The 15,895-nt window shown below is 37.7% G+C and overlaps 1 protein-coding gene across 1 annotated transcript in view; it reads right to left on the bottom strand.

The window, feature by feature from the left end:
- Nucleotides 1-572: 572 nt before the first annotated feature.
- Nucleotides 573-15,895, bottom strand: part of LOC106867543 (DNA-directed RNA polymerases I, II, and III subunit RPABC3) — a 182,208-nt gene continuing 166,885 nt past the window's right edge. Inside the window, exon 3 of the mRNA XM_089338214.1 lies at nucleotides 573-1,742. Coding sequence (XP_089194340.1) covers nucleotides 1,664-1,742 — 79 coding nt within the window. The 3' untranslated portion in view covers nucleotides 573-1,663. The remainder of the gene's footprint in view (nucleotides 1,743-15,895) is intronic.

The raw sequence follows: 15,895 nt of genomic DNA, 5'->3' as shown, positions 1-15,895 counted from the left end.
TAATATAATTGTAGAGTAAGAGTATGAGAGAGGGAGATGATGGATGGGTGCAGGTGGGTAAAAGTTGTAAGATTGTGTGTGAGAGGAAAGAAAATGCAATATGTTTAGTTGGCAAGGGTGAAAGTGGTCAGAGGCATGTTGGGGTGATAAATATAGTGAATAGTGGTTGATGGTAAATACTAGATGGTGATAAGAATGAGTGTCAATACAATGTAGTTCAGGGGAGAGAGAGAGATGACTGGTAGCACAGAAACAGAATGAAATATGCATTAATGCACTCACTCAATTTCAATAGCAGAATAATGCAGCTGAAGAGTGATAAAGGAATGAATTATAGGGAGATGAGAAGATGGGGAAGGCTTGAGGGACAAATTGAGTATGAAAACCATACATACCAGTTAAAATTCCAAGTCAAGTATATATTATTATATTATGAATTCCTTATATTGAAATTATTATTAATATTTATGTTCATAAAACATATTTCCCATGTAATGAAACAACAGTAACTATGGAATTAAAAACAATACCATAATTATATTCTCTATATTTAAAATTCTTTAATATTCTCTATCCTTCACTCATCTTTCCTTGATCTTGTACCATTACTGGGTGAATATTCCATTCATTTGATCAATGGAAAACTGCACATTCATTTAAATTACAATGTAAATGGCTGCCAGTTCCACAGATATTTCTACCTTGAATGAGATCCTTAAGTCGAATCAGCATTACACAGTTGTCAGCCATTGTATCACACTGATTCTGTCTAAGAATTATGTAAAGGACACACATATCTATAGGATATTCAGCCATTTGCACTTTACTCTGAGTGGGAAGTTCAGTTGACTGAACAGCTGGAATACTCATTCTTGAAATGAACAGAGGATCCATTTACATTATGTGAGGTTGCCATGAAAGGTGATCAGAGATTGTAAGATCTGGCATGTAAGATAGAAAGAGGAAAATCTATAGGCACAAGAGTGGCTGTGTGGTAAGAAGTTTGCTTCAAAATTACATGGTTCTGGGTTCATACCCACTGCATGGCACCTTAGGCAGGTGTCTTCTAATATAGCCTCAGTCCGACTAAAGCTTTGTGAGTGGATTTGGTAGATGGAAACTAAAAAAAAGCCCATCATGCGTGCGTGTGTGTCTGTCCCCCGCCACTACTTGACAACTGGTGTTGGTGTGTTTACATTCCTGTAACTTAGCAGTTCAGCAAAAGAGACTGATAAAATAAGTACAAGGCTTAAAAAATAGTATTGGGGTCAATTCATTCGACTAAAATTCTTCAAGGCAGTGCCCCAGATTGGTCGTAGCCTAATGACTGAAACAAGTTATTGATAAAAGACAAAAGATGCTAACAGATGGGAAATAAACTAGTCAGGTGGGTAAACTAAGTGAGAGGTAGGTGAACTAGTTGTCAGACAGGGAAACTAGCTAGCAGATGGGTAAACAGGCTGTCAGACAGGCAAGCAGACTGAGAGGGTTAATCTCAGGCAGATAGACAGATGGAAAAACTGAGAGGTAAACAGACTGCCAGATGGGCAAGCAGGCTTACAGGCAGACATAAAAGCCAACACACTGATAAAAAGATATATATATATAAGAAAACAAAATACAATTAGACAAAAGAGGTGCCATCACTATGAGAGGGAGGTCGTCAACATCTTGGCAATTGTTCCTGTTGTACAAATTTTGGTGGTGTTCTTGGAAGAAGTTCTTGGCTTGTCTTGCAATATCTAAAAAAAAAAAGACAACAGCATTCAACAATCTGTATTGCTGATGTTGCCAATATTGCACCTAATTGCAGTCTTTTTTTTTCTATTGTGTCCTTCTTGCACTTCTTTGCCGCATTTCCAATTATGCGTTCTGCAGCTGTCAAATATTGTTGTTGTTGTTGACATTTAATAATAAAGTAGTTTCTTCAACTTGTTGCTGTGGTCATATATTGCTGTTCTTCAAATGTTAGTGTTGTTGTTTAACCCCAGGTCAGATTCCATTGAGAAGCCTTATTTATAATCAAAGATGTTCCATCTATGTCTATGAATATCTCTTTTCAGTATGCATCCTGGGCTACATTATCCAATGTGCCCTTCATCTTTTAAGATAATAGAATGTGGGTTTTGTTGGGAGGGGGGAATTTGGTTGCTATTTTTAGCAAATTAAATGATTTTATAGAGGATCACTAATTAGCTACCTGGTGTTGTTATTATTATTATCCAATGTGCCCTTCATCTTTTAAGATAATAGAATGTGGGTTTTGTTGGGAGGGGGGAATTTGGTTGCTATTTTTAGCAAATTAAATGATTTTATAGAGGATCACTAATTAGCTACCTGGTGTTGTTATTATTATTATCCAATGTGCCCTTCATCTTTTAAGCTAATAGAATGTGGGTTTTGTTGGGAGGGGGGAATTTGGTTGCTATTTTTAGCAGATTAAGTGATTTTATAGAGGATCACTAATTAGCTACCTGGTGTTATTATTATTATTATTAGCATTGATGCAATTGCATAATTGTAATTAATGTTTTTATAGACATCACTGGTATTGTTGTAAAGAAACTCCAGCCATGACCATCATCTCTTATGTACAGGAAACACAGAAGCACATTATATAACATGTCTCTTTTCTAGGAAAGTAGAGTATGATTTGAGACAAATTTGAATGCTATTTTTAGTAGCTTGTGTTATTGTTATTTGTGGTTTGTTGTTATCGGTGCTATTATTTTAGTGGTGGTGTTATTACTATGCTTGTTGAAAGGGGGTGAGCTGGCAGAATCATTAGCACACTGGACAAAATACTCTTTGGCATTTCATCCGTTTTTACATTCTAGGTTCAAATTCCACTGAGGTTGACTTTGACTTTCATCCTTTTAGGGTTGATAAAATAAGTACAAGATGAACCCAAGGGTCAATGTAACCAACTGACTCCTCCTCTTAAAATTGCTGGCCTTGTGTTAAAATCAGAAAGAATTATCATGAATATTGTTATCCTTGAAGTAGTTGTATGCTGTCAACTTAATGTGACAGTCCCCTGAAGGGAATAATACTACTGTTGGTTAGACCTAGGAAGCTGCACCGCTTCCTAGGTCTAACCAACAATAGCATTATTCCCTTCAGGGGACTGTCACATTAAGTTGACATCATATAACTACTTCGTCGTATCACTACTGCATAAATCTGTCAGAGATTTAGAAATGTATTATTTCTAAAATTGTTATCCTTGTAACTATTATTGTTACTAGCACTATTGTTGATGTTAGTGGTGGTGCTATTGTATTGTTGTTGTTATTACTGCTCCTGAGGTTGTTGCACTTTCATATTTTGTAGGACATAGAAGGGAAACACTGAACAGGGGGTCAATCAGAGTATGGACGAAAAAGGATCATAGCTTATCAGAAATACTAACTCACTGAAGAGACAAGGTCATTACACCAACCAAAACCTCAATATCAACTAAAATCACTGCACTGTTGCACCACCAAGATCACTGCATTGCTGCATCAACAAGGTCAATGCCCTCGGTATGTTAAGCACATTAACAATATCAATACACTTAATGTATAATTAATGCACACAAAGCAACTAACAAAGTCCAGGAAATATTTCATCTGTGACCAGCTGCCAACTTTACAACATTCATGTGGGAACAACAATATCAGAATCCTGCTTATGTATCTAGGATGGCATTACTGCTGTTACACATATACTAACATCCTACAGTACATCTATGAAAAAAGGACATTTGGTTGCTTGACAGTGATTCACACAGCAATATGCTACACACAACCGGTGGTCTCTTCCTATTATTCTTACTAAGACTGATGCTACACTAGCCTCTTCTCTTTTGAACCTGCAATCTACATAATACTTCCACTGTAGCTTTCCTCGTGTACCTGCCCCAGCTTCTCTCAATATTATTACTGTGCTGCATAATTCCAATCTTCCATTTCAGAACTATATTCTTCTGAAATTTATTTTTGTCCATGTTTCCCCTACAGTAGAACACCAACCACATCATTGTCACCAAACTGAGAGACCCACCAAATGTCAATATCATCGTCACCTGTCTAAGAGAGTCAGTAGAGCTCAAATACACTGGCCTTTCTCCACCACCATTATCAATTAATAAATTCAAAAAATAAAACAAGTTATAATACGATCACTTCAAGTGAATGAAATGACCAAGTGGATAAGGTAATGTACTAAAAGCACAATGATATTCAATTCAAATCTACTGCAAGCATTCCATTTTGCATCTGGGCCATAGACTTGATTTTAAATGCATTTATCTCTCATCTGTACAATGCTATGAAACTGGAGATAAGCACCAGTTTTTATGATGTTTATCCTTAGCTGACAAAGTAACAGAAGGGATTCACCAACACCATATCAATGACAAAGTTAAAACACTAAACAAAGGCATACTATTGACAGGATCACACAAATAACCAGTGTAAGCTACTGACAGGTGTTACTGCTTGACCAATGTCATATTCTTGACATGGCCACAGTACTAACAGCCTACTAATTACAAGGTCACAACATTGAACAAAGGCATATTATTGAGAAGGTCACAGGACTCATCAATATTTTACTATTGAAGGAGGTCACAACACTAATGATTGTTTTAGTATCAACACGATCACAGCATTGACCAATGCCATACTAATGACGAGTATTACAACACTGAATAGAGTAACAATATTGAACAAGAGTATACTATTGGTCACCACTGCACTGGCCAATGTCATATTAGTAGCAGGAGAAGGTTTATAGTTTTGACTAACATCATACTATTGACAGGAATCACCGCATAGACCGAAGTCATAAATATTGACAGCATTGAGAAGAACAACCCATTGATAATATATTTGCCCTGACAATGTCACAACATACACATATATAACCATCGCGACCTACTTTCAGTCTCCAAGCAGAACTGTTTCATTTACATTAATGGTAACAAATTCTTGGGAAAGATATGAATATCACAATACTCCATACAAATTTGTAGCCATGTAAGAAAAGTTGGAAACTATTAAATGCAGAATTAATAAAACAAGTATCAGTAATTTACTGATAGTTGCTGTACTCCTCTCTTAGAAATTTGTGATCTTGTGACAATGTAAGAAATTATTAATATCAATATGAGTGCAGTCATAGCTGAATTGGCAGAGCATCAGAAAAAATGCCTCATGACATTTAGTTACATCCTGAATTCAAATTCCATCAAGGTCAGCTTTGTTTTTTTTTTTTATCTCTCTTCTGATGATTAAAAGTACCAGTCAAGTATTGGGATTGATATATTGAATTATGTTCTTCATAATGTGTGGTCTACTGATTATGTTAGAAATTATTATTATTATTATTATTATCAATAAGGCGGCGAGCTAACAGAATTGTTAGCATGCCGGGCAAAATGCTTCACAACATTTCGTTTGTCTTTACATTCTAAGTTCAAATTCTGCTGAGATCGATTTTGGCTTCCAGCCTTTCAGCGTCAATAAATTAAGTACCAGTGAAACACTGGCATCAATGTAATCAACTCATACCCTGCCCCAAAATTGCAGCCCTTGTGGAAAAATTTGAAACCATTCTTAATATTATTATTATCTCTGCCTTAGCGAGGGCAGAGGTATTGCTTTCAGTTGTGCTTGTTTCTTTGTTTGTCCATGGACATGATATCTCAAGTACTGCTGGATGGATTTGGATAAAACTTTCAGGGATGTTTGGCCTTGTGACTGGCATGAACTGATCAGATTTTGGGATCGATCCAGTACTAGACAAGGATTCTGGATTGTTGAAGTATTACGATCTTACATTGACTTTCAAGTCTTTCTCTGATTATCCCCCTTGAAAGCACGCTCATGGTTTCCATGTAAGTTATGGCAGCGTTGCTGTTTCCAAAGTTTTATTTTCATTTCTATATTATTAATTTCATTCGTGTCTCTATCTTAGTAGAAATTGGTGGATAAAGAAATCAAACTACATAAACAAACGGCAGCAAAACGATTTTGCCATTAAGATCGATCAGGTATTGGGCAAGGAGTCTGGATTATTTTTCGTTATTTTTTTTACTTAATTTTTGAGAGCTGTTGGGTTCATTTTTAGTATTCTCGTTTGTGAGAGCAGTCAAGTTTATCTCAGATATTCTCATCTTAAAAATCATCTCCGGCTAATCATTGAGAGGATGTTGGTATTGCCTTGGCGGAGGTTTGCATGCTCTCAGTGCTCTTGTTATTATTAAGGTGGCAAACTGGCAGAATCATTTGCACACTGGGCAAAATTTTTAGCGGCATTTCGTCTATCCTTATGTTCTAAGTTCAAATTTTACTGAGGTCTTTGTCTTTCATCCTTTTGAGGTCAGTGAAATAAGTATCAGTTATGCACTGGGGTTGATTTAATTGACAAGCCCCTTCCCCCAAATTTCAAGCCTTGTGCCTATAGCAGAAAGGATAATTATTATTATCACTGTTATTATCATTAATAGTAGTAAGGTGGTAAGTTGACAGAATCATTAGCACACTGGACAAAATACTTAGCATTATTTCACCTGTCACTATGTTCTGAGCTCAAATTTCATTGAGGTCAACTTTGCTTTTCATCCTTTCAGGGTCAATAACTTAAGTACCAGTGGAACACTGGGGCCAATGTAATCCCCACATTTCAGGCCTTGTGCTTATAGTAGAAAGGATTATCATTATCATTATTATTATTATTATTATTATTATTATTATTATTATTAATATTATTATTATTAAGGTGCTAAGTTGCAGAATCATTACTGTGCTGGACAAAATGCTTAGTGGCATTTCTTCCGAGTTCAAATGTCACCAAGGTTGACTTTGTCTGTCATCTTTCTGAGGGCAATAAAATAAGGTACCAGACAAGTGGATGGTTGTGAGAGTGGATGTAATTGACTTTCCTCATCCCTCAAAATTGCTGGCCTTGGACAAAAAGTAGAAAGAACTATTATTATCATTATTATAATTATTTTATTTTTACGTTTAATCTGCATGTTTGTTACAATCACTTGCAGAGACACACCCAGCGTCCTGGGGTGAGTGAAGAAAAAGAGATGTTACAGTATGACTGAAAGCTTGGGGAGGGGAAGTGACAGGGGCAGTACTGAAATATCTTCATGTCATATAACACATACATTTAAATGGATGTGGGCAATACTTGTCAGCACAATCTTTTGGATTTCTCTGAGACATGATTCTCCTGGGATCTTATCTAGATGTTTCTGAATCCCTTTTTTATCATACCTAGGGCACCTGCAGTTATTATTATTATTCAGTAGTCTTATTTTTATCACATGTTTTCACTGCAGTACTGAGCACAATTTTCAATTGCCATGAAAAAGAAAAAAAAAAAATGACATTACCAATGCCACCATTGACTTCACTAATGTTTTGCTCTTTTTATATGAAAACATAGGTGCAGGTGTGGCCATGAGGTAAGCAGTTTGCTTCCCAACCACACAGTCCGAGATTCAATCCCACTGCATGACACCTTGGGGAAGTGTCTTCTACTATAGCCCCAGGCCAACCAAAGGGTTGTGAGCAGATATGGTAGGTGGAAACTGAAGAAGCCCATCATATACACGTGTGTGTGTGCGTGTGTGAGTCTTTGTGTATGTGTTTTCCCCCCAACACTGCTTGACGACTGGTATTGGTTTGCTTATGTCCCCTTAAGTTGGCAGTTCAGCATAAAAGACAGACGGAATAAGTACCAGGTTTAAAAATAATAAGTACTGGGGTCAATTTGTTGTTCTACTAAACCCATCAAGGCAGTACTCCCAGCATGGCTGCAGTCCAATGACTGAAACCAGCAGAATGTAAAAGGTAAAAACGGGTACTCTAACCCTCACCCCACCTCCCACCAGGAAACACCTGTATCATTTTCCACAGATGTTACCAAGATTCCACAGAAAATACTTCTCCAACAATGCCCACAACCACCAACACTACAACCGCTGCCACAACAACAGCGTCACCTCAATGCATAGCACCACTACAACCACTATGTCCCATTAGTGCACACCACTGTCGCCACCGTAATCTCTCTTCAGCAGACACCAGCAACACATCACATCACTAGCCACAGCTATTACAACCAGCTGCTCCTACCACCACTAATACTACTGCCAGTACCACAATCTCGCTATGACCACCACTTCCATAATCTCTCCCCCCAGTCTGCATCCCCACCACTTCAAGTAGTCATCACTCTTTTGCTTTGTCTACAAGCTGTCAATACAAACAGTCCTGCTGCTGCTACTGCTGCTGATGATGTGCAGCAACATCTACTGCTGCTGCACTGACCTTAAAAATATTTCTCTGCTGCACAAAATCATTCATTGATTAGTTTACTTAAAGCTAACTTTAAACCAAATGCACAATGATGTAACAATGCACACAAACACTTGCTGATGTGTGCAGACAGATGCACAGACACACATATGCACAGACATGCACATCTACATACACACATGCACACAGAGTTTGCAAAGAAGATACACAAAGTAAATTTAAATGTTCATCTACTGTCATCTTCAGTTGATATAAGCGGCAGACAAAACAATGACAATGAAGATTATGGTAATGGTAGCACCATTAGCAGCAGCAGCAGTGGTGGTGGTGGTGGTGGTGGTGGTCATCTTAGTTTTAGAGACAGCAGTAACAAAAGTAAATGATGTCACTGGGAAAGGCATTATTGCAGCAACGTGAAGATTTGCTTTGAAAAGACATTCACAGGTTGTTGCTATTTCTTTTTCCAATATTGATTTTGCACAATGGTACAAGGACAGAAGGATATAAATGTATAAGAAGCAGGGAATGGAAGGTACAGTTGCTTGAACTGAACATAGAATGTAACTGGTACTAATTTTATTGCACTTTGGTCTTCCCCAGAGAAATAAAATGTAATGGTGACTGCACCAGGATTTGAACTCAGAACAGACTGAAACTGATTTGGTCTTACATTCTACTTGTTCTGTCACTATCACAGATTATCAGTAATGATTTCTAACTTGGGTACAGGACTTGATATCTGGTGGTGGTGGGGGTTTAGATCCATCCCAATACATGAGTAGTAATTAATCAAGCCATAACCTCTTAACCTGCAAGAAACTGCAGTCAAAATTCTACAAACAAAAAAGAACAAAACATAAAAACACATCGAATCATCGTACAAAGAATACATTGGGCAATGTAGTATGGGGCACAGCATGCCTAAAAAATAACACGAAAAATGCAAGCACAGTCATAGATGGAACACTTTTGACCATATATGTGTCAGCATGATCAGGGCTGGTATTTGGACAAAACAACTGGTACTTATTTTAGTGTCCCCAGAAGTTTGGAAGGTAAAAGTGACTAACAGGATTTGAACTCAGGACACAAAAGTCAGATACTTAATCTGATTCCTCTTTCATTATAGATATTCAACTGAATGTCTATAAGGAAACTATGTTCTCCTTTAGTCCTTTAGCATTCAGATTATTCAGTCCTCAGTCAAATCGTCCAACCCATGCCAGCATGGAAAGCAGACGTTAAACGATGATGATGATGATTTTGAATTAATCATGCATTATCTTGTGGTAATGAGATTTCAATGATGTGATTTTTACAAATTTTAGAATGGCATTGTAAGGTAGGTATGAAGCCAGATCCAGCCAGTTTGAACATAAAATGGGCAGAATATTCGGGCCAGGTATGGCTGGTTTAAATGTTTAAGAGTTAATTTCATTGTCTTAGTTGTGTCTTATGTTCCACATAATAATTACATTTGGACTGAGTTTCAGTAATTTCAAACATGTTGCATTCCAATAAATGAGAAGGGACCCTCTTCTCCTTCCCTCTATGTGGTCACTCAACATGCTAGACATAGTGGCCAAATCTCCCTGAAAATTATACACAACTGTCTTTAAGAAATACAAAACAAAGGACACATTGGGTAATGTAATCTAGACAACCTATGCTTACCTGAACATAGGGGTGGTTAGTCACACCTGGAACACTATCATTCGCAGGTGTGCATGATCAGGGATAACACAGGTCTCAACAATGACACCAACAAAGGAAGTGAGAGACTCACCAAAAGTTTCATGTGATGGAGAGGTGTGTGTGCTTGTGTGTGGGGGGGGAACAATGGTAAACTTCTTCTTTACTTCAAAAACATTATAACTTTTTTCCTACTATGGGCAAAAAGCCTAATTTATGACATAGGCAGAAGGCCAGAAAATTTAGTCAACTAACTGAAGTCACTTTATTTCATGGTGCCCTGAAAGAATGAAAAAAGCTGGAATCAAATATTTCAAGGCATTTTGTCTGAGGCTCTAACAATTCTTCCAATCCATCACCCAAATAATAACAGTTGTTGGCACTCCGTCGCTTTCGACATCGAGGGTTCCAGTTGATCCGATCAATGGAACAGCCTGCTCGTGAAATTAATGTGCAAGTGGCTGAGCACTCCACAGACACGTGTACCCTTAACATAGTTCTCGGGGAGATTCAGCTTGACACAGTGTGACAAGGCTGGCCCTTTGAATTACAAGCACAACAGAAACAGGAAGTAAGAGTGAGAGAAAGTTGTGGTGAAAGAGTGCAGCAGGGTTCGCCACCATCCCCTGCCGGAGCCTCATGGAGCTTAAGGTGTTTTCACTCAATAAACACAACGCCCGGTCTTGGAATCGAAACCGCGATCCTATGACCGCGAGTCCGCTGCCCTAACCAATGGGCCATTGCGCCGCCACTATAATAACAGTAATAACCATAATAATAAGAATAACAGTTTTTTTTATAACAACAATAATAAAGATTTAAATATAGGCACAAGATCATGGGAAAGTAGAGATAGCTGAAGATACTGACTCTCACCTTCATCCTAATTACTAGACAGTTAGTGCTAAAAAAAACAGGTCCATCAGCCCATTTCCCCTCTACAATTCTGTTAAGCCAATTTTATTGACAAAGTTTGAATTGACCGAACATTAAAGTAGAATTTATTTACCTAAGGTGCTGCATAGTAGGATTGAACCGAGAACCACATAATTACAAAGTGAACTTCTTAACCACATGATCAATTACTTTAGATTTTATTTCTTTCAGTCATTGACTGCAGTCATGCTGGGGCACAAACTTTTTTAGTCAAACAAATCAACCCCAGAACTTTTTTTTTTTAGCATGGTACTCATTCTATCAGTTCCTTTTGCCAAACTGCTAAGTTACAAAGAGGTAAACAAACCATCACCAGTTATCAGATGGTGGAGGTGAGGAAAACACAAAGACAAACACACATACATGTATTTTTGTGTGTGTGTTTGTGTATAAAATGTGTGCATATATATATATATATATATATATATATATATATATATATATATATATATATATATGCATGTATGTTGTGTGTGTGTGTGTATATATGTATATTGATATATATATGTATATTGATTGATATATATATATATATATATATATATATATATGATGGGCTTGTTTCAGTTTCTGTAACCAAATCCAATCACAAGGTTTTGGTTGGCCTGAAGCTATAGTAGAAGACATTTGTCCAAGGTGATATGCAGTGGGACTGAACCTGGAACCATGCTTTCATTGTTTTAGCTTAGAGACAAAATTTTGCCAATTTCCAGTTTTTCTTTGTTATTTCTTTCGTCTAATTTCTTGATGCTTTATTATTGATGTGTGTTTATATGGGGAAGATGTTCTTAGATTTTATCATGATGACAATTGTAGGTGGTCAACTGAACTTGCATAAATCATTGCATAAATGCATATGTGTCTCCAAACCATGTGTAAAGGTGCATGTGTTGACTGCCCCATTACTAAAGCAGTATTCAACGCATTAATGCTTAAATACTACTCAATGTACGAGACAGTTCGTAAACATGTCTGTTAGACAGATGTGTGCATACACACACACACACCATTGTGCAGAATCCATATGAAATCCTGAGACTATTAGTGTGTGTGTGTGTGTGTGTGTGTGGTTGTGAACACACAGATGTGTGAGTGTGTGTATGAAACAACACATGCAAGCAGGAGTCTGTGTGACTGAGAACGTATATATGTAAGATACATTTTACAGTCAAGTTTATGTAGAAACAAAAATGCATTGAGTGTGTGTCTGTATGTACAAAAGTGAAGGAAAGAAGGAGAGAAAAACAAAGCGAGATTAATAACAACACAAAGAATGTGGGAGGTTAAAAGAGAGAGAATGGAAGAGAGTCTAAGAGACATAATGAGGTGGGAAGAGAGGAACAGAAGGCCTTTTGACTCAGTTTTCATTATTCAAACAGGTACAGCCTAAGTTTTCAAACATGAGCCAACCTGCATCTGAGCAACAGTTAGCACACACAGCACAGGCAGGAACATGCTTCAGTATCAAGTCTAGAACTTTGGTGAGCAAATTCATATTTGTAGTGTTTCTAAGCAACTGCTGTACCCTGCCTCCTGACCCATACAAGAATACTATTCTAAAAAGTTCTTTTGATGAAATGACAACAATATAGAAGAACATTACAGAAAATAGGCTTTCAAAAGACAATGTGCAAAAATGAATTGCATAGTACTCACATCTTTCATGGCTATCGATGGCCTCACCATTTATTAGATGCATAACTTATTGTGTATAAATGAGTGCAAGCATGACTCTGTAGTTACAGAGTTTGCTTCACAACCGATTGATCTGAGGTTCAATCCTACTGCATGAGGTTTTTTGGCAAGTGTCTTCTATAATAGCTTCAAGTAGACCAATGTCTTATGAATGAAGTTTGATAAAGGGGAAACTGTGTGGAAGCCCAACATGTGTGTGTATGTGTATTTCACCAATATATTTGGCAAGGAATGTAGAACACCAGCATCAAAGCACTCTTTGCCTCCCCAAAAAAGTGCTTTAACAAGTCCCTTGTTATCATTTGTTCTGTAGCAATTAGCACATGCACTCCCTTGTTATTCCTTACATTAGGAAAAGCAGCGAACAAATGATTGATCTATCTGAAATGTTTAACTAGTAACTGCAAGATAAAATAAAACTAAAAACAAAATAATAATAATAATCTTGAGGGGGTCTTTTAACCCTTTAGCATTTAAACTAGCCACTTCCAGCCCAAATATTCTCCCTGTTATATGTTCAAACCAAACAGATCCAACCTCTCACACATGTCATTCTTAAAAGAAACAATCACATTATCAACATCTTGATGCTATGATTAATTCAAAAATAATGTGGATAAGTAGGCATTATATTTGACAGAATAATGTGAATGCTAAAGAGTTAAGTGGGTAGTGTTTAATCCTTTTAGACTAATCTTCTTCTTGATAAAACACTTGTCTAACATTGGTATAATCCCTGAATTATTTGGCACCTGCCTGTCCCTGACAGCCAGCTGGACCACAGAGGCAACAAAGACCAAAATAGGGGATTCTTCACAGAAAACATACCTTCAGCCAGATGTGAACTCACAACCTGTTATCAGTTTAATACTTAATCCATCTCACCACTCCAGTTCTCCAGACTAAATACTGCAAAAAACAATGATACCTTCTTTGTGGTTGCTTGACATGCTACGAACAGCAATTAAATCTTGCTCTAATCTCAGAAAAAGATAACTAGTGTGTTAATATGTTAGAGTATTGAAGGGAGAGTATGCTGACAATATGTAATTATTGTGGTATTTGCTAGTTAGTGAGACGACTGCTGTTATCGTTAGGCCTAACTCATCGTAAGGTAAATACCACTATGAGTGATATTCAAACTACAGTGGAGAAGGCTAGCCACTGGATTTGGTTAAAAAGAGACGATGAGCGATGGCTAGAGAAATATTGAGCTGTTATTTTTGTAACCAGTTGATCTAGCAAGCGGGGCCTCATATCAGTGAGGTGGGGCCAGTGTACATTGATGCCATCGAGAGGTAGGCCCCAAGACGGCGCGCATTCTCTCCTGATGACCCCATACACTTGCTGGCTTCCGGTATGCGGAGTTCTTGACTGGTAGCACTTGTATGTGCGAGTTGTTTGCAAGACATATCTGAGCATAACTTCCTATGTATTTCCCTCAAATCATGCTGTATCATTTTGGGAAAAGAAAGGACACATTGGACAATGACTGAAACCAGTAAAAAAAACTAAACAGACCTAGAACACCAAGAATCTTGAAGAACTATTGCACTCATGTATCATACTGTGGAATATATGCATAACATTCACCAACAGAAACAAGAAAATAAAATACAAATAATTAACCACAATATTCATACCACGTATAGAAGATATAACACAGAGAACAAACTAATATAGAAATTTACTGTCAGTTACGATGATGAGGGTTCCAGTTGGTCTGCTCTACAGAACAGCCTGCTTATGAAATTAATGTGCAGGTGGCTGAGCACTCCACAGACATGCATACCCATAACATAATCCTCAGGGAAATTCAGCATAACACAGAATGTGACAAGCCTGGACCTTTGAATTACAGGTAATACTCATTTTTGCCAGCTGAGTGGACTGATGTTCATTAAGATGACTCGTAAGGCGGTGAGCTGGCAGAAACTTTAGCACGCTGGCGAAATGCTTAGTGGTATTTCGTTTGCCGCTACGTTCTGAGTTCAAATTCCGCCGAGGTCGACTTTGCCTTTCATCCTTTCGGGGTCGATTAAATAAGTACCAGTTACGCACTGGGGTCGATATAATCGACTTAATCCCTTTGTCTGTCCTTGTTTGTCCCCTCTGTGTGTAGCCCCTTGTGGGCAATAAAGAAATAAGATGACTCACAAAGAAACATCAAAATTATGGTTGCTAAATGTTCAAACAATATATTAGATCCAACACAAATTGTGGCTATTAATCAACAGCAAACAGCACCATATGCATTATCTGCACATAGACTGCACCTACTTACCACCCTCATATACAGTGCACAGGTTGCACCTGCCGACCACCTTCTCAAACAAAAATGCTAAAAATACAAAAAAAAAAAACCCCAACTGATATTTGATTGGCTACCTATGTGTTACAAATCTGCTGGATCAGAAGGAAGAAGCTGGACTATAAAACAATGATAGGTCATCTGAGTAAACAAGCAAAAGAGAGGAAAAAAACAGAAACGAAGTAAAAACAGAAACTGGTCATTGTGTTTAACAAGGTGATAAACCCATCCACTGATTCAAGGTGGTAACCTCAAGCAGCTGCCATTCTCATAAGCTGAGAAATTGGAAATGACATCAAAAATACTGGTTGTTGTTGTTGATGATGATGATCACCACCACTACCACCACCACCACCACCACCACCACCACCACCACCATAATTTTCTTCTGCCTGCACACAGACTAAGAGACTAATTTTTATGACGCCGCTCTCGTTTTGGATCATGCAGAGCAATTCGATTAGAACTTCATGTAATTCTGTCTGACTGGAAATATCCAAGGGAGTTCTGTCCAAGTGTAAGTGGCATGGTGACAAGAAACAGGGTAATGAGGCACTGGAGAGATGGTAAGCAAGAAAACGAGTAGGAGGAAGAAGAGGAAGACAAGTTAATGAAGAAAAAATAAGGAAGAGAGCTTGTTTTGTTAATGTAAAACACAAATCACAAAGACAATTCAGCAGAAGGTGGTGGTGGTGGAAATGATGGCAGTGGTAGTGGTGGTGGTGGTGGTAGTGGTGGCAGTGGTAGCGGTAGCAGCAATAGTGTTAGTTGTGGTTATGTTGATGGAAAGATTGTTGTCATTCATCAGCTATGATCAATCATCAGATTAAAACGTAAGGACAATGCAAGCCTCTAAAACACTGATTAAAACTGGCTAAATTTATATTTCACACACACACACATAAACTCACCAGCTGCATGAGACACAATGCATATGATA

The sequence above is a fragment of the Octopus bimaculoides genome, chromosome 20 (genome assembly GCF_046866305.1).
Source record: "Octopus bimaculoides isolate indiv1 chromosome 20, ASM4686630v1, whole genome shotgun sequence".
Taxonomy (NCBI): Eukaryota; Metazoa; Mollusca; class Cephalopoda; order Octopoda; family Octopodidae; genus Octopus; species Octopus bimaculoides.
Note: the sequence above shows the minus strand (reverse complement) of the source record. Positions and strands in the feature narration are given on the sequence as shown.